At 51.5% G+C, this 25,265-nt stretch overlaps 2 protein-coding genes across 13 annotated transcripts in view; one reads left to right on the top strand and one right to left on the bottom strand.

Moving 5' to 3' along the window:
* The window catches only part of AGK (acylglycerol kinase), a 115,826-nt gene that overhangs the window by 78,412 nt on the left and 12,149 nt on the right, over positions 1 to 25,265 (top strand). For 7 of the 8 annotated variants that reach the window (XM_049894648.1, XM_049894645.1, XM_049894644.1 and 4 more), the window contains 2 exons: positions 2,106 to 2,176; positions 4,160 to 4,244. In XM_049894648.1, the coding sequence (XP_049750605.1) occupies positions 2,106 to 2,176; positions 4,160 to 4,244 (156 nt within the window). Of the gene's footprint in view, positions 1 to 2,105; positions 2,177 to 4,159; positions 4,245 to 5,596; positions 9,925 to 25,265 lie in introns of those variants that run through there. The other variant, XM_049894649.1, reaches the window with a different exon arrangement.
* DENND11 (DENN domain containing 11) overlaps positions 9,679 to 25,265 on the bottom strand; it is a 29,768-nt gene continuing 14,181 nt past the window's right edge. Inside the window, exons 4-10 of one of the 5 annotated variants that reach the window (XR_007518507.1) lie at positions 21,968 to 22,121; positions 19,954 to 20,092; positions 18,852 to 18,983; positions 18,522 to 18,672; positions 17,810 to 17,878; positions 12,415 to 15,549; positions 9,679 to 11,604 (exon numbers count right to left, since the gene is read on the bottom strand). Coding sequence is in view for 3 of the 5 variants with exons in the window: in XM_049894641.1 (XP_049750598.1) it covers positions 15,354 to 15,549; positions 17,810 to 17,878; positions 18,522 to 18,672; positions 18,852 to 18,983; positions 19,954 to 20,092; positions 21,968 to 22,121 (841 nt within the window). In the remaining 2 variants the exon portion in view is untranslated. Of the gene's footprint in view, positions 15,550 to 17,587; positions 17,879 to 18,521; positions 18,673 to 18,851; positions 18,984 to 19,953; positions 20,093 to 21,967; positions 22,122 to 25,265 lie in introns of those variants that run through there. The other 4 variants (XR_007518508.1, XM_049894641.1, XM_049894643.1 and 1 more) reach the window with 4 other exon arrangements.

The following is a 25,265-nucleotide window of genomic DNA, read 5'->3' as shown; positions in this document are numbered from 1 at the left end:
ACTCAGCATGAAGCTAGCCTGCCTTGTGTTCAGCTGGCCTGCTGGCCTCCCCTCCTCCTCTCGGGTGCCCTCTCCTCCTGCTGCCCCTCACTCCCTCCGCCCCAGCCACACTGGCTTCCTGGCTGTCCTCGCCCAAGGCCTCTACCCTGGCCGTTCCCTTGGCCTGGATCCGCCTGAGTCCAGAGCTTATCCCAGTGCCGTCCTTGGAGCAGCAGCTTCTCCATCACCTGGGATGGGTTAGAAGTGCTAGTGCTGGGCCTCACTCCATGCCAGAGACCGACACCCCTCCAGGTGAATCTTCTTGAGAACTGCAGCCTGGAGATCCCCATTGCTGATCCCCTCGCTCCTGTTGGTCTCTCAGGAATCACCTCAGTGAGGCTAGCTGGGCTCACCTTAAACACGCGCCGTCCACGGGCCAGACCACTTTAAACATGCGCCGTCCACGGGCCAGACCACTTTAAACACATGCCCTCCATGGGCCAGACTGATTTAAACTTGTACTCTGTGCCAGCAGTGGCACCTGGCACTCCTTGCATTATTTCTCTGATCTCCTTATCTTCTTATGTACTCTAATACACAGGCAGGCCCTGGTTCCAAACAAGATCCATTCCCAAGTGTGTCTTTAAGTTGAATTTGTAGGTAAATCAGGACAGGTGCATAGGGTTCTTATTTAGCGTCCGTTAGTCAAACATTTGTCTTAGTATACAGTATATATTTTACACACTGGGTATGATAAATGCATGTAAGACAATACTTCGAAACCACCTGATGTTTTCGTGAGTGTCAGAAAGTAATGCCAGTGTTTATTATTACGAACCATTGTACATATTTAACTCCCGTTCTTAGTATACTAGGCTTTGTGGCAGTCTGTTTTTAAGTACGAGTGCCCCGTAAGTCGGACGTTCATAATCCAGGGACTGCCTGTACTTGCAGGTACTCTGTCATTCACCATTTCCTGTGAATATATCATTGTTTGAGTGTGGTGGTTTCTATTTGCCCCTCCCCTCCCCCAGTTGAGGGACGGTACCTTGTAGGCAGAAGTTAGCCTTGTTCTTTGCTGTAACCTAAGCACCTGGAAGGCTTTGGCACTTGATAAGTAGCTGTTGAATAAAAGGTGAGCTCTGAGCAAAGTCCTCGCTCTGCTTTGTTCTTCCTGGCTGAGAGGTAAAGTTGTACCAGGGCAGGACTCTGACCTCAGGTCCTCAGAGGCTCGTGCCTTCTCCTGGAGCCACGGACAGCGAACCTGTTCGAGGAGAAACAAAGTCTCTGTCTGCAGCCAACCCAGAAATGGTGGTGTGTGTTGCTGGCCACTGGCTCCTGGCAGACTGGGGAAATGGTACAAGAACCACGTCTGTTTTCATAGACGCCTTGTTGGAACTCAGTTTTCCCAGAGCTCTAGTGACTGGGAATGAAAGGTTTTACAACATTTAAAACGCGGCGGCCCTGGCTGCATGCCCAAATTGCAGGCAGGTCCTTTGAAGAGAGCACGGATCCGTGGGCCCTCCCTGCCACTAAGCAGGAGGACTGGTGGGATGCTGATGCTGGGAGACAGTATGGCTGGGTCGGATGGGTGGTGCGCCAGGTGGGCAGAGAGCCCAGGGAGTGGGGGCACAGGATGGGCGGGGCGCAGGGTGGGTGGAGAGCCTAGTAGGTGGAGTGCCAGGTGGGCAGGGTGCCAGGTCTGCAAGGGGCAGAGCAGCCGGCGGTGGATAACCCAGTGGGTGGAGAGCCAGGCCCACCAAGGGTGGAGATCCCGGTGGGCAGAGAGCCGGTCCTACAAGGGGCAGAGTCCCGGAGGCTGGCAGCTTTGAGTGTTAGTGAGTGGCAGAGCTTCAGAAACCTCCCACCCTGAATATGGCACAATTTATATGTGGCTCTTTCAGTAAAAAACAAGCATTACAGATGAATTTTATGGTATGTAAATGATACCTCAATAGAGCCGTTAGTGAAAAAAAAACAACAAGGAATGGGATGCACTCAGGATGCAGACACAGGTCCTCTCTAACGCCCAGCTCCAGTATGAACCGCAGGGTCTGAAGACCACCAGGCCGCATTCGCCAAGGCCCTCGGCGTACTGATTGATGTTTCCCCTCCTCCCCTTTCAGAGCCCCGAGGACTTCATGACCATCTGCATTGAGCCCGACACGGTCAGCAAAGGAGACTTCATCACCATCGGGTGAGCGGCTGGGCCTGGGGGGCAGGGGCCGGGGGTGGCTCTCGGCCTTCTGTTGAGGTGCTCCGTGGGGCCTGCGTGCATACGGTGCCTCTCCTCCTCTGCCTTCCCCGTGCACGTGGGGGAGCTCGGGGTGCACGCGGGGGAGCTCGGGGCGCACGCGGGGGAGCTCGGGGCGCACGCGGGGGAGCTCGGGGCAGCTCGGGGTGCACGCGGGGGAGCTCGGGGTGCGCCAGGCTCTCCCTGAGTTGGTGGCGAGGAGGTCGTGCAGTGCAGCAGGTGTGAGAACTCAGGCCCAGGTCACAGGAGCGGACCGAACCTTGATCCTGCCCTTGAGGGCCCCGCGCGTGCACCAGCCATCCGCGCCTCCGACTCCTTTTCCCAGTCTGGGAAGCGGAGCAGTGGGACCCTCTCTCCCTGGAGATGGTGGCGTGTCTCTTCCTGTCGGTCCACCCACACGCTGCCCAAGCCCCTGTCCGCCTCCCACGCAGAAGGCCCTCCGTCCGCAGTCCCGCCCCATTGGCCGGGCCCGCTCCGCCGAGAGCTGGATTGGTGGCGAGCGAGGACGCCCTCCTCCACTCAGCACTGAGGAGCCGCTGTCCCCATGGCAACAGGCGGCCTGCGTCCTGGGCTCTGTCCCGCAGCGCCCCCTTGTGCCCACACGGGCTTGGACGTTGCTGCTGCGCAGCCGGCCTCCACGGCCACTTCTTGTCCAGATCCCGGTGCCTGGCACCAGAAGGTCATTGGTCCGCTTCTGGTGTGCGCTCCTTTGGCCAGGTTTTCCTGGGGCTGAGAGCTGACCCTGCAGCCTGTGACTGTAATAGAGAGAAGAAGGGAAAAGCTTTTCCCTTCTGCTACAGAGTGTCCAGGAACCCCACCCTGTCTTCATGAGAGACTGGTCGGGGGGCCAGCCATAGGCACAGATCTTCTATAATGCTGATGTCTGCAGACAGACAGAAGAACTGACCATGCTGCTTAAGTTGGGTGAAGGCATTAGGCTCTGCATTCCTGTTACCTTCATCGCCAGCACCAGCTACACTTTTCCTTTTGGTCTCCACAGGAAGTGAAATCAAGTAAAGTCCGTTTTTTCTGGGTAGCTGAATAGGACATTGCAAAATTGTTTCAGAAAACTGCTGAAAATTTCATGTAGCAAAGAATTACTGTTGTAAATTAATGATAAATGATGGACTGACTGACTGACTTGGATTGGCATTTACTCTTTGTCCATGTAGCATCACTAGCTATGGGTGTGTATGCATACAGTGGGAGGTATGTATGTTACGTGTGTGTGTAGAGCTTGGTAGTTCCACTTCATAGGCATTTAGTCAAGCTGAAGGTATAGTATGCTACCCATAAACTCAACTCTGTTGCCGCTGAATCATCTGACTCGCGGTGACCCTATAGGACGGAGTAGGACTGCCCCATAAGGTTTCCAAGACTGTAAATCTTTACAGAAGCAGACCGCCACATCTTTCTCCCAATAGCGTGTTAAGTAGACTGTTAATATGAGTATATGAAATCACCTGAACTAAGACTAGCTCTTCATATATGTAAAAGAAGTATCTACATGAAATTTGAGTAAAAATGTTTCTCCTTCAAGTAATAATCACAAAACCAAAAGTACCAAGTAACAAGAGTTTAGTACTTGTCCTAAGGAATTTAATTGTAATTTTTAAATTTGAGCTTTTTAATAGCCCCAGAATTAGGTCCACGTGGAACAATTTAGATATAAAGAACAAGTCAGAGTCACCCAGACTTAGCTTCACACACATTTATCTGTAGCAAGTACAGTTTCTTTTCTAAAATACATCACAGTGTTGAACAAGAATCACTGAGGGGAAGGTTATTCACAGAACCCCACAGCGTAATAGAACACCTGTGTGACTTTTTAACCTCGCGAAAAGAGAGGAAGAGCGTGCTGTGTTTTGGGATGCAAATGCCGTTGCCATCACCAGTTTTTAAGCCTGCCCTCTCCTGTGTCAACAGGAGCAAGCGGATGCGGGACCCCACCCTGTGTCTCGCCGGCACTGAGTGTCTGCAGGCAAGCAAGTGCACACTGCTGCTGCCCCAGGTGAGTGGGTGGTGGGTGGCGGGCGGGCCTAGGCGCTGGGCTCAGTCTTGCTGTCTTCCCTTCTGCGTTCTGTTCTTCCTTCCTCTGTTAACTAACCCACACTGAGGCACCTGTTCTGTGCCAAGCTCTTGGACAGGCTCTGGGTTCTGTGAGGAAGCCCCAAAGGGGAAGAGAGACGCTCCCTGAGCTGTGGACTCAGAGTGGGCCTCCCAGAGACCCCAGGCTGCATGCCATGTTCTCCAGGGATGGGGGGGTCTCACAGGGGCTCTTTACATTCCCTGAGCCTTCATTCTTCCCCGTGTAAATTGAGCAAAGCGTATAATACTCTAGCCCTGGGAGGCTCTCCAGGTGGCATGTCGTAACGGGGCGCTGCCCTGGCGTTTTTAGAAGGATCAGGACGGCATCATGTTTTTTCTGTGTTTTGAAATGCAGAGTTTAGAAGAACAACGTGCATAAGTGCAGTTGAGAGTTGGAAACGCGATCTAAGTTGTATGGTTAGTTGTTCGATTAGTACTGACTCGGAAACTCTGGTGGCGTAGTGGTTAAGTGCTACGGCTGCTAACCAAGAGGTCGGCAGTTCAGATCCGCCAGGTGCTCCTTGGAAACTCTTTCGGGCAGTTCTACTCTGTCCTGTAGGGTCGCTATGAGTCAAAATGGACTCGACAGCAGTGGGTTTAGTTTGGGTTTTTGGTTTAGTACTGACTCAGGAAATAAGAGTCATTGTAGCTGCCTCTGAAGCCTGGTGGCCACTGTATCAGCCTATTCTGAAAACATCATGGTAAAGTCGACAGGATCCCCGCGGTGGCTGGCCCACGCTCACTGAAACAAATGCTGGATCCAGTACCCAGTGGTGGGAGGGCCTCCTGAAGCCCTGATGATGTCAGGGTGTGAGCTAAGCCAGCCCTAGAGGAGATGGTTGGGCGGACTCACGGCTTTCTGAGAGACGTGGTGTCTTTGTTACTTTTCATTTGAGAAAGACTTGGGCCGAGAGGACTGTGTCACATGTTTGTGAATTCATTTAAGATATGACAGGACCCCTGTCTTTTAAAAAATATTTGAAAAATATACTTTAATCCTTAAATTCCAAAACCCACCAGGAAGTGACGGACCCCACAGAAAGCACATCCTTTCCGTGGATGCTGGGATTGGGGTGCCCCAGCTCCAATACCACGCCTGTCAGAGCATTAAGATTCATCCCCAGGGAGGCTGGTGTCTCCCAGGCGCTGCCCTGGGGGAAGGCGCTTCCAGGGGTGGAGGCGCTGCCCCGGGGGAAGGCGCTGCCCTGGGCTGTCCGTCCTGGACCCCACCTCACAGGTCCTGACAGGTTGAGCGGGCTGGTGCTATCTCTGCAGGGAGCAGGGGGCTCCTTCAGCATCGACAGTGAAGAGTATGAGGCGATGCCCGTGGAGGTGACGCTGCTCCCCCGGAAGCTGCACTTCTTCTGCGACCCAAGGAAGCGGGAGCAGATGCTGCGGGGGCCAGTTGAGGAGAGGACGGAGCCAGAGGGGCCCGGGCCAGCCCCATAGGACAGGCCCCACGGGAACAGGCTGGCTGTCCCCACAGTGTCTGTCATCAGCCCTCCACACTCCATGCCTTCATCTCCTGTGACAGCTGACCCTCCTCAACACTGGCCTCCCCAGCTCCTTCTGGAACATCTCCCGCTCTGTGGATGGGAAGGGCCAGGCCTCTGTCAGCACCTGGGAGCCTAGCTTCAATGGGAAGGGGCCCCAGGCTGCCCAGTCTCCTGGGCTGCCCTCCTTCCCCGACTCCTCCTCTGTCTCTCCCCAATGCTGCTGTTGGTCAGTGCCCCATAGTCAGCTCTTGTTTCAGTCAAAACCGTACGTGAGGTGGGTTCCCTCTTCCGCCATGGCTAAAATACTGCAAAATACTAGTTATTTTTTTTTAAGTAGTGGTTCTTAAATGTCGGTTTGCATGAAAACCACCTGGGGTGCGTGTTAAAAGTTGACTTACTTGGGGCCTGCCCCAAACCTAATAACTCAGTCTGGGGTGGGGCCCAGGACTCTGCATTTTTAAAAAGTGCACTCCGTCCCCTGTGATTCTACAAGTACGCCCTCACCCTTACCTGAAGAAACAGTGTTTTAGAGCAGTGGGCCAGAAACATCTGCTCACCTACCCCCAAAAGTCTTCTGAAGAATCAAGTAGCCCCTCAGGTTTAAGTTGACGTCTGACATTTTTCATGGTAAGTTAAATAGTTGCCGACTATGTACTTTCTGATGTTGTGTAAATATTGACATTTTAAAATAAAGTTGTTGCGCTACTCGTTTAAATACATCTGATGCAGTTTTAACACCGCAGCTATCTCATATCCATTTGAAAAAATAGACGAACAAGTTCTTAAAATAGTTGGAAAGTTTATATCGGCCTTTCTCCCTGGATATGTTTCTTCGCTGCGCTCAGGAGCGTGTTATCATAATGTCATCTGTCTTTGTGCTTGAAACTAGTTTTTGATCGCCCTATCGTCATCTCACCAACACACTATATAAATGGAATTTTTTTTAGTTCCCGCTTTAAATGTTCGTTGATTACAGAGTACATTTTTTCCAGTTATTGGTACACACGTGATAAAAACAACGTTGATGTAAATGTTTGGTGACTAAGCATTAACATTTTACTGGAAATGTTCTTTATCTCAATTAGTTCATTTATCCAAGAATACATTAATGTTAGTCATAGCTGCGGTGCCGTGGATCATTTTTATATGGCCTTTCTCGCCATGGTCTTGTAACTCCCACCTAAGTGATTGGGTCCCACAAAAAAATATGCAAATAAGGTAATTGTGGCCTACCAAGGGGAATTGGTCAGTTCTGCCGTCCCATTAGGCTTAAAGATGAGCCATCCCAGTGGTGGGAGGAGGGGATTATCACCACGACCAAGAAAGAAAAGCCAGGAATGGAGTGTGTCCTTTGGACCCAGGATCTCTGCTCTGAGAAGCTCCTAGATCCAGGAGAGAGAGAGAGCTGTAACTCTAGAGACAGTGAGAAACAGCACCAGCAGAGGCAGCAGACCCAGGAGACAGGCATGAGACGGCTATAGTGACCTTCCCGGCCTACAGAGCAAGAAAGCTGAGGGCCTTCCGGCTGGAGGCTTCCTGGCAGAGCGCAGTGCCTCTGGGCACTTACCGGCAGAGCTAAAAGAGCTTTGTGACACTTGCCTGTGCGGGGTAGAGGTCACAGGGAGGCCTGCCTGCAGGCCCAGCCAAGCTGTCCTGGTCGAAGAGCTGTATCCTGAGTGTTCCTGAGCCGGAATTGTAGCCTATTACTTCCCTAATAAACCTGTGATCGTGAGTATTGTCTGCGAATTCTGTGTCATTGCAATGAATTACTGAACCCAGCAGAGAAGCGGAGAGTGCCCTGGGAGGGGTGGTTGGTGTCAGAATTGGTTGAAGACAGTGGGAAGAGGAGGCATGCCTGACCTCCTCCTAGGACTCAGCCTCGGGCCGTTGATCTTGATTTTTCTTCCTCCTTGTGAAGTTAGAGGAGCTCAGACACCCCCACCTTGCCGTTTTTGTAACAGCAGAGATGAGGCAGGGCTCAGCATCCATCAGAGTCCGTTTTTCATTCTTACAGATGTAAGCAGATGGGTAAGTAAATGGGAACAGGAAAAATAATGTCCTAACACTGCCACTGAGTTCTTTGAGTGCCTTTGGAATTCCATTACAGAAGTCACAGTGATCCATTGTCAGAAACCCTCCATGAGGTGGATTGACACGATGGCCACAAAAGTGGGCTCAAACATACCGACGATCATGAAGATGGTGCAGGACTGGGCAATATTTCATTCTGTTACGTACGTGTCGTCACTGTGTTGGAGCCAACTCAAGGGCAGCTGATAGCAACAACGGTCAACTAAAAACCGGATTAGGTTCTCTTGTTGAAAGCAAAGAACTGAGAATGACCTGATTGGCTAAGGATTTGTCATCCAGTCTCATGGGATCATTTACTTTTAATCCGACCGCGGCCATTTGCCTTTGCTCAGTGCCTCGAGGTGTTTGCACTCTAAAGGGCAGGGCACGCAGTGAGGCGGGCAAGACGCAGCCTTCTTGGAAAGAGGGAGTAGGAGCAGGGTGAACAGGAGGCGGGAAGTAGAGCTGGCAGCCTTAACCACCAGGCCGGTCTGAAGGCAGTGCCTGTGTCCATGCTTCTGAAGCCCTCAGAGACTGAAGAGCAGTCCTTTAAAAAACAGTCCATAGCCCCTATGAAAAGCCCAGTGATGAAGTTCACAAAATATAGGGCCTTCTCGTTTAGCGTTGTGTTCTTCAGGGGGTGTCCTGATGGCAGGAGTCCGCACCTGCAGTCATTCTGCCCATGGAGGAAGAAGGGTGCTGTGCTATTGGAAAGTAAGAGCTTCTACTTGACGCAGGAGAACCTGGCGTGTCCTGGTTCTTCAGCAATGTAAAGACCAGCACAGGATGTCAGGCTACCTGCCTGGAAACGGGTTTGTTGAGTGACTCCAATCCTTCTATCAGAGCGGGTATGTAGGGTTGGGGAAGGAGATCTTACCCAGATTAAAGTGTTACTCAGTTTTAAATTAACTACTTGTTTCAATTTTTTTCTCTTGATTTAAGCTATATCCTGTGAGAACTTGGTTTTCTTATATTTTATTGCCTTGTTCTTCCCGTTCTGTGCCACATAAGAAATTTAGCAATGCATCAAGGAGAGAGTGATCTTTGTCGGCCGGATGTGGACTCTGAGGTGTCCTGAGTCCCTCCTCCTCCTGTTTAGTACAAAACTTTTGGCAGATTGATTTCACTCAGAAGCTAAGATTATTTCTATTTAAACACATAGCAGATGTTTTCTACTGAATAGAATCAAGCTGTCTCTGTTGCCCCACATCTGATTTTCATGCCTTTGTGCACATGGCTGTAATTACCACCTGCCAAGACCGTACCTTGTCTCATGACAGCTCAGCAAGGTAGGCAGCAGTCTGGTCATGCAGCTTGGGAAGCAGGAACCTGGCTTTGAACACGGGCAGTTTGATTCCAGAGCCAACAATGTTAGCGATTTATACTGGCTTAAAATAAATAGCTCCCCAAATGGTTAAAAGTGAAATAAAAGTTTATGTGTATTCCAATACATAAAGTCTTAAACTAAACTTTGATAGTAAGAGATTTAGAGATTTTCTGGAACAAAAGGGCTTCAGTTTCTGGTGGTTCTTCTCCAGAAGTAGCCTGAGTGGTTGAGGCTGTGTGGCCTTGGCTCACCGAATGGGATGTTATTCGTCACTTTGGTTTCTGTCACCTCGGAGCTTATCCAGACCATGTCCACTGGGGGTAGAGGTACCAGCGCTCAGCTTCCTCCATCATCACTGTGAGTGGCGTCAGCATTCGCCATGTGAGCTTCTCTTGTGGCCGGGACCTTTCCTCCCTACCACAGACCGTGTTTCTTGGACTAGATAAAGGACTGCCACACGCACATTCATGTTAAAATGTGAACTTTAATAGTAAAAACTTTTTTTCTGTAAATATAGTTATATCAACCTTTCTCCACACAGCTTGGTCCAGACATATACAGATAGGATATACATGGAAGTCATCATACCACAGAACAAACCTAACTCAAGATATATTTGCTCTTAGTGTCAGGATTCAGCCAGCTTTCTTTAGGACTTTAAAATGATCACCATTAAAAACAGAGGGGGAGAACAATATACCTGTATGCAATGGTACTCTGGGTAAAATTTATCAACTCTCTTACTGATCTAATAATATGAAGTAAAGTCTTGAAACAAAAATAGACTCAGTTTCTCTTATTGCTATAACCCTTATGCTGGGGTATTCATCAAAATATGGGATTTTATATTTAAGGCGACAGGGGGAGGCTATGCTGATCCTAACTTGGAAGAAAATAGGAAAGTAATTTTTCCAAGGCTACAACTATTTCTTTTTCAGAAAGGATTTATTTCCCAAACCTATAAAAAAATTTAGTCAATGAGCTTTGGGCAAATAAAGGGAGTGAAGTTTGCTTTCCTGTACTCTATGCCTCTAAATTCTCCTACACAGAGTCTACACCCTCTTCACTCCTGGTCTGTGGGCGTGAGAGACCCAAACTTCTTACTCCTAATGGCACCTCCAAAAATCATTAGGCTTTCTCTTTGCTTAATTGTACCCGAAGGAAGGAGCTTTCACTCTAATGTCAATTAAATACCTTTGCAGCCAGCTAACTCAGTTGCCTCTGTGTGGGTTTTTCATTTTGTGGTCGTCATCGGCTGTTTTGTAATCCGCTACCCAACCCCTGTGCTCTCCAACTGTACTTAGGAAGCAAAGTAAATTTATTACTAAAGAGGCATTCGAAAGCAAACGTAATTCACCCCTATCCTTCTACTGTGGTATTTAAGTAATTTTTCTTCATTTAGATCAGATTAGCTCTAAAAGCCCATGCTCTGCTGAGATTCTAGAATAAACTCTGAAAAGACGAAAGCAGAGACTTCATTTCTCTACCATTCTCTCTATACACAGCACTAGAAAAGTCTTACTCCTTTTCTGAACTTGCAGTTCCATTCAGCTGCCCCCATATTCCAGCTCCAAAGATGAGTTAAAGTGCCACTTACAGAACCACCTCACACGCCGCACCCCCTCTCATTAACCAAGTGGCCTCGTGATCAGAATCACGTTTACCTCCCTTGCTTGGAGTTTTCCTGAAGGCTGGTGGCCTTATGCCGTCCTCATAGGACTGGCGAGACTGCTTCCTAAGGACAGCCACGAAGATTTCACAGCACAGCTGCTTGATTCACTCTCCAAAACCTTTCAAGAATAAAACTCCTAGGGGGTCCCAGCCTCCACTAATTTACAAAACTGCCTATTTCTTCAAGGATTATAGTTCTGAAATGGCCTTCCATTTCAACATCTGCATACTCGGTTCACCACATAGTAGTACCGCTATAAAAATAAACTTCCATTTCTTGTAAGAGAAGCATTAGCGTAATTCACAGTTGGCCTCCTCCCACAACCTCAGGGCTCCAGTCGCTCCTAGGAACAGAGGTATATTATCATAAAAGGGAATAGAAAAATCTGGGACACGGGAGTACAGGAGCCCTTTGCTCCTCGTCCCCTACCTGAACCAGAAAAGGGTTTTCCTGAAATGAGGTCAGCCCACGGGCTTGAACTGCAGAGCAGCGGGTACCACTTGGAGGTGCAGGGAGAAGATGGGGGGCCGCCGCCTCATGGACTGGGCGGCCACTCCCAGAGTAGAAGAGTGAGATGAAAGCCCCACTGCCACAGGCTGACTTCTTGCCTGTTGAGAGCTGTCATCACGTTGCCGCAGGTTCACACTGAGACTGAATGTGGCCTTGTCGTTTTACTCAGCAGCGTCCTCTCCCCCTTGTAGCCTCCAAGGATGATTTGCTGAAATGGCAAAAGTGAGGCTTTCAAGGGCGAGCGGCAAGCCCTGAGGTCCCACCACTGAAGGTTCACTGACGACTGCCCCTTACAAAAGGCTCTGCAGGCCTGGCTTTCCAGGTGGATACTCAAATTCTTTTGTTATTTTTGACGACCGTTCAGTGTATTGAGTCAGCGAGGTGATACTCAGGGCCACCAGGATGAAATGGTGACTCGGCTATGATTTACCTTGGTCATCTAGCCAAAATATCGTAGTCACGCTGAGAAGCAGACCTTCCCAGGTGGCACTTGGAATTCTCTGCACCTGCGTGCTACTCTTAAGTTTTCCGTCTCTGTTTTCATGTGGAACAAACCAAGGTGAGTTACAGGTGCGAGTGCTCGTGTTAAATTCTGTCCACCGGTAAATGGTGACTTCAGCCTCTCCCCTTGCCTGCTGAAAGAGGTGCTATAGGGAAAGGCCTTCCGTTCATCCCACCGTCATGTACCTGCAGGCCAAGGTGGGACAGCACATTGGGATGGATTGACGGCAGGTAAGGAATGCTTCGTGCCTAACGAGAGCCAAAGGTAATTCCAGACAGATCGCTAGGCCTGTGTGACTCCTGGAGAAGAGTTCTAAGCCAGAGGACAACTGGACGTGTGCCCAAAGGTGTTAACCATCTGCCAAGCTCACAGAAGGGAACAAAAAATCCACTTTGACAGGCCTCTGCCATGTTTTACATGGATTTCAACCCACTCCAAACTTGGATTCCAGCCCCACAAGGACTCTTGTTTTCCGGGAGCACTGGTGGCACAGTGGCTAAGAGCTTGGTTACTAACCAAAAGGTCGGCAGTTTGAATCTACGAGGCGGTCCTCGGAAACCGTATGGGGCAGTTCTGCTCTGTACTGTAGGGTTGCTATGGGTTGGAATTGACTCGATGGCAACTGGCTTGGCTTTGGATGGCAGTGCAGTGTCACAGGTCAGCAGCATTTCCAGGTTGGCACGAGGTACTCCCAGGTTCACAGCAGGCAACAGGTCAGGCTTGGCATCCCACAGGACTAAGCCTAGGCAGGGGAGCTGCAGTTGTGTAGGGGTGCAGATGGCTCCTCGGCTTCTGAGCCCTGGGTTTCCAGCCTGCTCCAGAAGGCCAGGGGTCCTGGTCCTGCCCCTGCAGGGTTTGTAGACAGGACAAGGAGACAGTGAATGGGAGTCACGACCTTCTGAACACGAGCAGATCGCTCTCAGAGCTCACATCTCCAGCTGCCCTTGGCCACTGCTGTCCTCCACCATCTCCTACACAGGAAACAGGCATGATGCTGGCAAACCTCGGACATCAGAAGGCAGAGAGAGGGCTAAAGACCATGGCAAGGGGACTAAGGAGCTAACATGCTGCTGTCGGGGCAGAGGGCTGTGCGAAGGGTGTGCCCCTCAGGGAAGCTGGAAGTAGGGTGGGGGGAGGCCCGATCTGCGGGTTTCCTCTTCAAGGGGATGCAGGAGGGAGGGCCAGCTTGGCCCCGGCCCCACATGAACTGGGATGTGCCACTGCCTCACTGGTCAGTTCTCCTGCGGCCCTCTGTGCTAGCTTGAGGGAGACCTAAGGAGAGGCCAAGAGCAGACAGCTGCCGAGAGCAGAACGTGGTTAAAGGGAACGCGGACCCTGACTGACGATTCAGTGGGAACACAGGAGCCTCGATATCACCCTGCTACCTTTGCATCGGCGCCTGGAGACAGGAGTGTTGATGTGCACAAGGGCTCTGGGGCAGGCGTGCTTACAGAGTATCCTTCCAGAAAGTTCCAGAGAAGGGGGGGTCTGCCATGTGCCCCAAGAGAACCAATCCTTTCCTCTCTGCCATGCCCCTACTCGTAACCCTGCCTCCCCAACTCAGAAAACCTTGAGCCTTAGGGTACCCCTAAAAATAGCCGTTACTTGACCCAAGTTAGAAAGGCCCCCTCCCACTTGAGAGACAAGAAGAGAAGGCCACTCTCAGAGGAAGAAAAGGAAAAGCCTCAGCTTCTAACACAGGTTTTTTTCTTTTGTAAACATAGACGTCACTGAAATGGTGGCGAAGCCCACGCTGCAGAGAAGAAAACTGGGTTAGTTGTAGAGCTTACATTTAATGCCCATACCTATTTATATATTTACAGACAAGATTCTACCTTGGCAAACCGACATCTATCTATCCTCACGCCCAACTCTCTCAAGTCGTTAGCTTCCTATCAAGGAGCAACAGTGAAAATAACTTGAAAAAAGCAATAAGCCCTAAAAGCCTAGTCTTGTGACAAGACCTGTGTGCTGTCCAGGTGAAAGCAATTGCTATGCTATGCCCATGAGGCTGGCGGGGGCCTGGTCCCTCACGTGGACACGTGGATGGCTATTCCCACACAGAGCCAGCAAGAAGTGTGGAGAAGTCCTTTGTCAACAACAAACAACCCAAAATCCCGGGTCAAGATCCCAGAGTACAGCCAAAAGACCTAAAGTCTGCAATCCCAGGGGAGGCTTTCTTACTAATGGATGGTTGCTGTCTCACTGGAGACGGTGTCCATCACACACCCAGCCAGAGACCAGGCAGGAAGCAACCGGGCTGGCCCTGAGCAGAACACCTAGGGGAACAGATGCGTTCATTCCTTACACGCCGGGGCTCCCTGTCCACTCTGCTGGGAGAAGGCACTGTTATATTTTTTCTGTAGCCAATCTGCTAGGTCTCTGGCCCCAATTACTTAGCTCAACAAAGTTGCCTCTGCCGAAGAGAAGTTTGTGGAGGATCCAAACTGGTTAACAGCCTGGTTAGCACGATACCCCAACCTGAGTTAACCAGCTGCAGTACTTTCTGAACTTAGTCCAGGGAATCTGTTTGGTCCAGAAGCTGCACTAGCAAGGCCACTGGAGAGCTCTCATCCAGGTGAATAAGCATCACCTCCATCCTGCTTGAACCACCTCCACTCTGTCCTTCGGTGTAAATGAACCCTTTACAATTGCCCAGATGACTCCATGCAGATGTGTAGTCCTTAAAGGGGGCTGATGGTGAGATGGATTTGCTTGCAAGCTCCCTGGCCAGCACTGGCTTCCGGGAGTCTCCCAAAAGGTGGGAAGTCAGAGAAACAAGGAGTGTCACGTTGGATGGCCACCACTGACTGACTTAGGAAGGGTTTCAGGGCTTCTTCTATTTTATTTTCAGCTGTCACCCCATCGCAAACACCATTTGGTCCCTCTTGGAGGTCCCGGTGCTAGTAGACATAGAAGACTCAGATTTGGCCCAGTATGCAGGGAGGCAACATAACCCCAAGGGTATAGATTCATAGAACCTTAGGTAGTTATCTGGTCTACCTTGGCCTTTAGGCAGAGGCACTTCTAAGGCCATGCTGTCTTACCATTGAGCACATGGAGGGATAGAGACTACGCAGACTTTCTGAACCATCCATCCTAATGTTTCCAGACCCAGACCCTCCCCTAGTGATGCATGGCCTTCACTCAGCTCCCACGTCACTCACCAAGTGATGGGAGTCTACTCTTGTACCTAAGACCAAACCAGGCCCAGAAATCATTGGCTCTTGGGTGAAAGTGGTAGATTCTAACATCCCCCCAAACCGGACACAAAGCCAAGGTGATCTCATCTTACCGCTAGGGAAGAAAGGAAATTGCAAAAATTAGACTTTTTGGAAAGTATCAACAATATTCCTTTGTATCAAGTTAATAAAAAATGAGGCCACTGGGGCTGGGCTGAACTCCAGGCTGCTCTCCCCAGGTGAGAGCAGCTCCTGGTCCTTGGCTCCCTCCTCCTACGGGCAGCATGGGTTGTCAATGACCAGCATGACGTCAATGCCATAGGCCTCCAGCAGGTCCAGGAGGAAGCTGCGGTCCCCCTGGGGGTCGAGGCCCATGCCCCGGGCGTGCTCTGCTGTCAGCGTCTTGTCTTGACTCGCAGCCACCTCCAGCAATGTCTGGAATATCCGGTTGTTCTGCTCTAGGAAGAACCTGCGTTTGCAAGACAGGAAACAAGAAAAGGGAATGCAAGACAAAGGCACTCATCCCTGAATTCACACAGTACCTGTTCAGTGTACTTGAAAAAGTCTCAAAAGTAAATTGGAAATATCTTTTAAGAAAGAAGAAAACCAGGTAAAAGTTAAAGGGTTATAAGGTACTGGGAGCCCTGGTGGCGCAGTGGTTAAGAGCTACGGTTGCTGACCAAAAGGTCGGCAGTTTGAATCTACCAGGTGCTCCTTGGAAACCCTATGGAGCAGCTCTACTCTGTCCTGTAGGGTCACTATGAGATGGAATCGACTCAACGGCATTGGGTTTGGTTTTGGTTTGGTTTAAGGTACTGGGAGCCCTGGTGGCACAGTGGTTAAGAGCTCGGCTGCTAACCAAAAAGTCAGCAGTTCAAACCCACCAGCCACCGTTTGGAAACCCAGCAGGGCAGTTCTCTGTCCTGTAGGCTCACTATGAGTTGGCATCGACTTGACAGCAATGGGTTTGGTTTGGTTTGGTTTGGTTTAGAAGGTACTGCTGACTCGAGGGCACTGGGTTTTTTACTGAAGCTGGCAAAGAAACCCTTCGGCAGTAATCAAAGTAAACAAGCCAGCTGCTGTCGAGTGGACTCTGACTCGTGACAGCCCCGTGTGTGTCAGCGCAGAGCTGTGCTCCGTAGGGTTTTCAATGGCTAATTTTTCAGAAGGAGACCTCCAGGCCTTTCTTCCAAAGTGCTTATGGGTGGACCTGAGCCACCAACCTTTACGTTGGCAGCCGAGTGTGTTATCCATTTAGAAAATCTCTGAGCGTGTGATGGTCTGGCACTGTTAAGAGGGAGTTATTAAGGGTGTAACACAGACTCAGAAAGAGGTCCCCCACCAGTCTTCCTGCTTGGTCTCAAGGAGAATAGAAAGATTAAAAAAAAAAAAAAAAAAAAACCCTGGTAATTCAGTTCTGAAGTCAAGACTTCAAGGAAGCAGGATGGTCAGCAGCAGCAGGGGGGCAGGAGCTGGAGACGGCTGTACAGCCCAGACCCTGCAGACAGCACAGGGCAGCAGACAGGAGGGCAGCAGGAAGGACGCCCAGGAGTGGGGCAAGCCAGTCTCTGACCCAACCACCCTGGGCGTGAGCTTCCCTTAAAGGAGGAAGGGCAGCCAGCCACAGGCACGGATACAGCAGTACTCAGCGCAACCCCTGGGCAGTGTTGTCATCCCCGGATGACTTTTTTTTTTGGAAAAATTATGCAAAGATTGAAATGTCACAGATCTTTGGTGCCACGTGGGTAACACCGTGTTCAGAAACGGCATGGACTGCCTCAGTCTACAGGTTGCATTCTCCAGAGCTCTGCGGCCAGCTGAGCCTGTGGACTCTCGGAGACAGCAGAGGCGGTGGTGGTGGCACCCTCCTGAGGCTGCCCCGCACTCTGCTCCCCTCCCAGACACAGCCTCGTCCCTATAGTGTGACTGTCTGAGAGCACAGTGCAGCGGGGCTACCGCACCCTCGCTGAAGGTCCACACTGAGTTTTCAATCTAAAGCCAGAAAGGGCTCTGAGTCAAGTATTACTCCCCATCCCCAGGACGGGTGAGAAGACCCAGCAGGAAGCTAGAGAACTGCTTCTGTTTCAGCTACAGTTCTGTTCTACTTCACACCGTTCTGAGGGATGGAGGCCATGGCGCCCGCCCCACCACCAGATCTGGGGACAGGCTTCATCGGAGTCCAGAGTTAAGCCTGCAGATTAGTCCTAATACTGAGCGCAAGCAACCGTCTGCTTGAGGAAGTGATGGATGGGAGTCCCTGGATCCCAAGAGACAGGCCACTTCTGAGCTATGGACATGCTGTGTGTACACCCCACCAGGTAACCAGTGCCAGGGTGCCCCTCCCACTCCCCAGTGCCAGGATACCTCCCAGCTCCCCAACCGGGTGCCAGGATGCCCTCTAACTACCCTCAGCACCAGGACACTCCCCCCGCCACCAACTCTTCCTGGTGCTGGGATGCCCCCCCAACTTACCCACCAGGCACCTAGACGCCCTCTAGCTACCCCCAGCACCAGGACACCCCCCTACCGACACCCCCTGGTACCAGGACACCCTCTAACAATTCCTAGCACTGGGGTCCTCCCCAACTCCCCAGGTCCCCCATTGGCATCTCAGGCTCAGGGTGACTGCACAGCCCAGCTCTTAATGCCCTTGGCAGTGATCAAGGGCATCCTGGACTGTACTGGGGCAGGGGGTCAAGGCTGGCGCAGGCCCACAGCCCCTGACTCACAGCACAAAGAGGTCCTCTTCACATGGGCTGTAGTCCCCCTCCACTTCCTGGGAGTACAGCAGCATCTGCCTGTGGAGGGGCCACGTCAGACTCTGACAGCCTGCCAGGCCATCACTCAGCCACTGCCGCCCCTTCCATAAAAAAGCAGCAGCCCCCACACCGTCCAAACGTGGGGGAGAGGGGGGCAGGGAAGGAGGACATAGGGCTTGGGGTCCAAACCTGGGGTCCAGGCCCAGCTCTGCCCTGAGTTACCTCAGGCATGTGACCGTCTTCCCCAATTATCTAGGAAATGGGATGATGATAATACAGGATAGCCTGCTTTCTGGGGCTGGCATGAGCAAATGTGTAAGGAAGTCTCCAGTGCTGTGTCCACATGACCTGGGTGCTCAGAAACGGTGTGTTAACTGCACACACAGCCAACCTAAGCATGGCCATCTGGGCGGGCCACTGCCCCTTCCCGGGGCCTCACAGATTACCAAGTCCACAGGAAAGGAGTCATCCATGCGGCCTCCCACCAGGACAAAGTGCAGGCGCCTGCTCCTCACCCACACAGGCCGCCCCCCGTGCCCACCATCCAACGCCTCGAAGATGGCAGGAACGTGCCATGAGGCAGGGGCTCTCCTTGTCCCAGCCCAGCACAGGACAGGCTGCAGAGACCCCGCTGTCCTCTCTCCGAGTGCCTCACAGCACACATATGCTGCCAGACACCCACCTCTGCTCGGTGAGCCGCCGGTACTTCTCCCTGTCGGCGTTGTTGATCTTCAGCAGGGGCTGCAGGTGGTCGTGGTGTGTCTTCACGTTCTGGTTGTCCACATAGACGTCGTACAGCTCACGCTTCTCCTCAAAGATCTTCTCAGTGGTGCCTGGAAAAGCCAGGGTCAGGGGACTGGGCTGAGCCGTGTGGAGGGGTCCTGGCCAGACCCCGGGGGACAAGCAAGGGGCATCGGCCCAACCCCTGGGACAGGGAGCTTCATCTGGATGCTAAGCAGGTCTGGGGGGCAGAGCAGTGGCAGTGCTGGGGTGGGGGTGGCCCTGCACTCACAGGCCACGTACGACACCTCCACCTCCAGGCTGTCGATGTCGGCCACGTTCACGTAGAAGAAAGGCTTGGATTCAGGGATAGTGCCCCCGATGCCAGGCAGCGAGACGTTGGCCAGACAGCAGCAGCAGTACACTGTGGGGATAGGGGCGAGGGGCTCAGCCGTGCCCCCACCCTTCTGCCCTTGAAGCCCAGGGCCAGCACCTTCTCTGTATACTCAACCCACCGGGGAGCTATAGGGGTGTTGCTCTGGGCTGTCCTGGCACTTGAGTTACCAGGTGTCCTGCAGTCTGAGGCAATGGGGACTTCTTGGGGTCCCACAGCTGTCCCCAAGGCCACCCACGACGTGCTTGCCAAGTCCAGGAGATAGTATTGAGTCTGCCCACTAGGTCTAGCTTCAAATCTGACACCGTTGGCTTCCCACTACTCCAAACATTCCATCCCCTTGGCTCCTGTCCCCCTGGCATCTTCTGGCTCCCTCCCTCCCTATCCTACCTCAGCTCCTCTGCTGACCACTGCTGTCCACCTGCCGTGCTGGCACCACAGCACTGCCACACCTCTGCTCGCTCAGTCTCCCCAGCGTGTTCTCCAGCCTCACGGCCTTCAGTACCATCTATGTGATGCCTTCGAATCTTAGACCCCAGCCCGAAGGTCCTGGCCCAACCATGCAGGTACCTGCTGGCTGCCTTCCCAGAAATGCCTCACGGAGGCTCAGACACCTCATATCCAGTATTAACTCCCCACCTGCCTCTTCTTGGACCCCTCCTCTGGCAGCCCCCCACACTTGTCATTCTAGGCTCTTCCTCCCGTACAGCCTCACACACATCTGAACCTCAGAGTCCGTCAGACACCAGGTTTTCTCAAGTCTGTCCATCAAGCACATCTGGAAGCCACCCTCTGCCTTAAGCTAGCCCCTTGTCTGTCACCAGACCACCCATCTGTCTTCTGAGCCATTGCCTCCAAGCCCATACTTTGAAATCCAAATCCAATTACAACATGCCACCCCCAGGCTTAAAAAACTCGCGATTGGCCCAACTCTTCTGAACTTGGTCCACAACTAGAGGACGCTGCAGCGTGTGAGAGCCCTTGCCCGGCTTCCCGTTACCTCTATAGCACACGACGCCCACGGGCGGGGGGGAGAATATCAAAATGCGTTTTCGCAGCAAAGCGAACTTCCAGAGGGTGAGGATCTGCTCGCCAAAGAACTTGATGAACTGAGACATGCAGCCGGCGGGGTGTGTGATCTGTAGGACAGAGCGGGAGCCGCACATTAGAATGTGACCGGGAGCAATGTTAAATGCGCGAAACCCTCTCCTCCAAACACCCCAAGTACAACTACACAGATACAGTAAGGGGTGGTTACTTCCACACAAAGTGGTATTTTTCCCTTTAAAAGGCTTATCCTTCAACTGGACATATATAAAGATAACAGCTTCTCTGGCACTCTGAAGTTTGTGTTTAGGGGTCACTGATGACTGAGGACAGTGGTGGCTCAGTGGTAGAATTCTTGCCTTCCACGCAGGAGACCTGGGTTCAGTTTCTGGCCAGTGCACCTCATGCAGGGCCACCACCCGTCTTGCATGTTGCTGTGATGCTGAACAGGTTTCAGCAGAGCTTCCAGGCTAAGACAGACTAGGAAGAAAGGCCTGGTGATCAGCCAGTGAAAACTCTGTGGATCACAACGGTCCACCTGCCATCAGTCATGGGGATGGCACTTTTTTCCATCGTGCATGGGGGTCACCATGAGTGGGGGGCTGACTGAAAGGCAGCTGACAACAGCCTCTTTACTAGGGTGAGAGACGTGCAGAGGAAACAGCAGACCTTAAGTCTTTAGGAGTCAGAAATTCAAGTGTCTCTATGACAGTGTATCTTGATGAAAAGTTCAGCTCAAAGCCTCAACCGGGCACTGGGAGGATAGAAGACGAGCAACAGCCCCAGCTTAGCTTGCCAAGTCTACAGGGACCCGGCCACTGGGCCCAGGCAGGAGCCTGCAGGTTCCAAGTGGGACACCGCCCAGGCCTCTCTGCAGGCCACCGGCCGCCTGCCCGCCACTCGCCCTGGCTCGCTGAATGCAAGGAGCCTCAGCCCCTGAGCGCAGCATCCTCGGAGTGAGGACTGAAGCCCCATGCTGGCTGGCTCTGCCAGTTACTGAGACAGCAGCCCTGGGAATGTTTGGTCACGTTTCCGTTCACTCTCCTTATCTGTAAAATGAGGAAACTCAAGGGAAACCACACGAAATACTTAGCACGCTGTACTGGTCCAATATGCAGCAACACCACTGTCACTGATGGACCAGAAAGGCTGCAGCTTCAGTGCCACCCAAGCTTTCTGCATGTCACTGTGTCAGTCCTGCCTGGGACGCAGGTGAGACAGCTTCTGGAGAGAGCGCAGACTCAGGGCGGAGTGCAGGGACTTACGGCTGCCCAGTAGGGGCACCAACCCTGAGCCTCGAGGACTCAGCAGGCCCCACCCCGGTCTGGAACGGCGGCGTGACCTCGGGCTGGAGTGAGCACCCCGCAGTTTCCACCTGGCCAAACAGGGACCAGCTCCTCTCCCAAGATGCCTCCCCAGGTTGTCCCTTAGCCTGAGTTCTCTGTGGGGCAGCCCTGGGTGCCACTGAAGTGTCTTGTAAGGGGCCCAGGGAGGGAGATGCAGCAGGAGGAGCTTCCTGTCCTGACTCTTCTCTGTACCTGCCAATACCTCATACTTGGCCAGGTGTGAACAGACATATTCTCATACCAAAGTCCAAGCACTTAAAAATATCGTAACTAAGAGAATACTGTATCTGTTCATCAAACACTTCATCTTTTGTTCAAGTGTCCAGCTTTAAATGATCGGAAGCAACTAAGAGACTCAAATGCACCTCTTCCCCCCGGAGCCTGCCACCACCGGCCAGCCTCATACACAGCTTTGTGCTAGATGTCTGGGTATCTAGGAAGCACATAGCTTAAGGTGACTTGCCTTACGTTGTAAGAGAACCCAATGCTTATGTTACCACTCACGATGCCATCCTGTTCTCCTGAAGGCAGAGCCCAAGATTTGTGCCTTAGGAATTAACAAGTCATCAGTACTGCTGTATCAGCCACACTGTGTGCTGCGAGAGAGCAGGCCCACCTCACCTTCATCTCGGGGTACATGTACCGGTGGATGGAAGGAAGCCAGTAGACGGGCGGCAGGCGGCCACCTCTCCCCGGACCAGCGTGGAGCCCCCCTTTCTTGTCCTCGTAGAATGCAGCCAGATGAGAGTAATGTCCCGGCGTCTCCAGCTGATGCCTGCACAACACACCCACGCACACACGTACACACATGTACAAATACGGATACATGCACATGCACACGGGGACACACACATGCAAGCACATGCGCACACGCACACAGACACATGCACACAAGCACATGCATGCACACACATACACGCATGCACACATGCGCGCACACACACACGGACAGTGAGAACAGCGCTGGCCATGGTCAGCCACGTACGCCCTGCCCCCAGCCATAGCATTAAGGGGCAAAGGCCCTGGTGCACTAACAGGACCCCATTTTGAGGTTGCCTGGGACCCCTTTGGTGCTACAAAAGAACCTCAGGAAAAACTCATATGTGGGCCTGATACCCCCGATAGCGCCATGTCACAGCTCCCTCCTCATGGGAAACAGACGAAATTAACAGACTGTGACTAGCGTCTATTGTTCTGAGCAAGGTTTTGCACGTGCCGCCTGGGGAATGGCTGCTCTGGCTGCTCGCTGGGGAAGGAGTAACGTGGAAGCTACAGAGCCCTGCTGAAAGCCGCTCTGTCTGCGAACTATGCTTGTTTGCTCTCTGTTGTCAGAAAAGATTAAGGAGAAGCAACCCCCTCCCCCACTCTCCGAATGTCTGAAATAAGAAAAAATAGCTCTTATTGGATGGTCATGATCCAGGGCTCATACGCTGCACCAAATACTAAAGTAAGAAAAAGCATCAGAATGCAAACACACTTGTACACCTATGTGCACTGCAGCATCATCCACAATAGCCCAAAGGCGAAAACAATCCGCATGTCCATCGACAGACGGATGGATAAACGCGGTGTGGTCCATCCACAAAATGGAATATTACTCAGCCATAAAGAGAAATGAAGTCCCGGCACATGCTATGACATGGGTGAACCTTGAAAATATGACACTGAGACACAAAAAGACAAATGTTGTATGATCCCACTTAGATGGAATAGGCAAAGGTATAGAGACCAAGGAAACCCGGTGGCATGGTGGTTAAGAGTTCAGCTGCTAAACAAAAGGTCGGCAGTTCAACTCCACCAGGCTCTCCTTGGAAATCCTACGTGGCAGTTCTACTCTGTCCTGTAGGGTCGCTACGAGCTGGAATAGACTCAGTGGCAATGAGTTTGGCTTGGTTTTGGTATAGAGACCAAAGTTCATTAGTGGCTGCCAAGGGTAAGAGGGAAGGGAAGGGGGAGTTTTTGCTTAGGGGACACTGAGCTTCTTTTAATGGTGGTGGAATAATTTGGGAACAGACGGTGGCGACGGTTGTCCAACATGTTGAACATAATCAATGTCACTGAATTGTACATGTAAAAAAATGTTGAATTGGAAATGTTTTGTTATATATACTTTTGCCATGATAAAACAATAAGAAAAAAGCATCCGAGCTCCTTCTCTCACTACCCCATGTCTTCTGTCGTGCTGATAGAAGTTTGGCTGTGATAGCCCTATCTCCTGCCTCAAAAAGCCAAGAAAGCTACACAGAGACCCTGGGCCACCTGGACTGTGGAGGACCTGCCTTCAAGCCAAGCACAGGAGCACTGTGGGTATCATAGAGTACTGTGTTTAGTGGGCAAATAAAAGGTGCCCAAACCCTTGTAGCCCATTTTAATTTTCTTGGCGCCCTACAATTTCCATCACATTGCAAAGAAAAGAACTCAAAATACAGCTTCACTGAGTAAGGGGTGACATCTTCAAGTATGGCTGGCCCTGGGACAGTAAATATCACCCATGACCAAAAATCATCCACCTCCCAGGGGCCTATCTACAGAAAATAGCACTGTCAAGGATTGAAGTGTGTCCCTCAAAAATATGTGTCAACTTGGCTGGGCCATGATTCTCAGTGGCTTGGCAGTTATGCAATGATGTAATCATCCCCCATGATGTGATTTAATGTGGATCAGCCAATCAGTTGTAAGGTGATTACAGTGGGATGCAACACCCTTACTCAGGTCACAGCCCTGATCCAATGTAAGGGGAGTTTCCCTGGGGTGTAGCCTGTATCACATTTTATCTTACGTGAGATAAAAGGAGAGAGAAGCCAGCAAAGAAATGAGGGACCTCATACCACCAAGAAAGAAGAGCCAGGAGCAGAGCATGTCCTTTGGACCTGGGGTCCCTGTGCTGAGACCCTCCTAAACCCAGGGGAAGATTGGTGCCAAGACACATGGAGATCTCCAAGGAATGCCAGGCCCACAGATGTTGAAAGGAGACAAGCACCTTCCTCTAGAGCTGACAGGAAGAAAGCCTTCCCCTAAAGCTAGTGTCCTGAATTTGAACTTCTAGCCTCCTAAACTGTGAGAGAATAAGTGTCTGTTTGTTAAATGTACCCGCTTGTGGTATTTCTGTTATAGCAGCACTAGATAACTACAACAAGTGCCTATGGCGGTTAGTTTTAAATTGGTGAATGATCTCACAGCTGGTGATGGGAACTGCAATGGCCAATATAAACGGCTCATTAGCGCCCCTCCTAGAGCGGTGCCCAGGGAACACACTCTGCCTGCCATACTTTAGTTGTGCCTGTGCCACCTCCCAACCCAACTTTGGTGGTTTACTCTGAGCCTGAGGCCACTCCTCAGGACCAGACTCTAACTGTCCAGCTGGTAGCCAGCCACTCTCCAGAGTCTCTGTCCCAGAGCACCATGCCACCTTCAATGGCCAGGGTGGGGCTGCCCTTCCTCCAGTGAGGCCACAGACAAGGAGCTGAACTTTCCAAAACCTGCTTGTCCATTTGTGTTTCTCAGTACAATGTAGATAGTAGAACCACCTCCATGTTATGTTGAGGTGCACATGATGTAGATAGATAGCACGCCCTTGCAGTCACTCAGAAATGTTGGGCTCCTTCTTTCTGGTCCAACCCGCAGCATCTGGCAGGGCTCACAGCAAGGCTCAGAACCATTGGTAGATAGGAAGACACAGGACAAGCCCTTAATAAGACCTTCAAGAAGTTTACATTTTAAAAAGGAAAAAAAAAAATCAACTCTGTTCAAAAAATTACCCCTAAACGATGTTCTTCTCTGGGGGACAACTCTGATTTGAGGGTTCCTATGCTCTTAGCCTGATCTGTCTTAGCCTGGAAGTGCTGCTGAGACCTGTCCACCATGAGTGACCCTGCTGGCATTTGAAATAGCTTCCAGCGTCATAGCAACACGTAAGCCA

Source organism: Elephas maximus, chromosome 8, assembly GCF_024166365.1.
Source record: "Elephas maximus indicus isolate mEleMax1 chromosome 8, mEleMax1 primary haplotype, whole genome shotgun sequence".
NCBI classification, from domain to species: domain Eukaryota; kingdom Metazoa; phylum Chordata; class Mammalia; order Proboscidea; family Elephantidae; genus Elephas; species Elephas maximus.
Note: the sequence above shows the minus strand (reverse complement) of the source record. Positions and strands in the feature narration are given on the sequence as shown.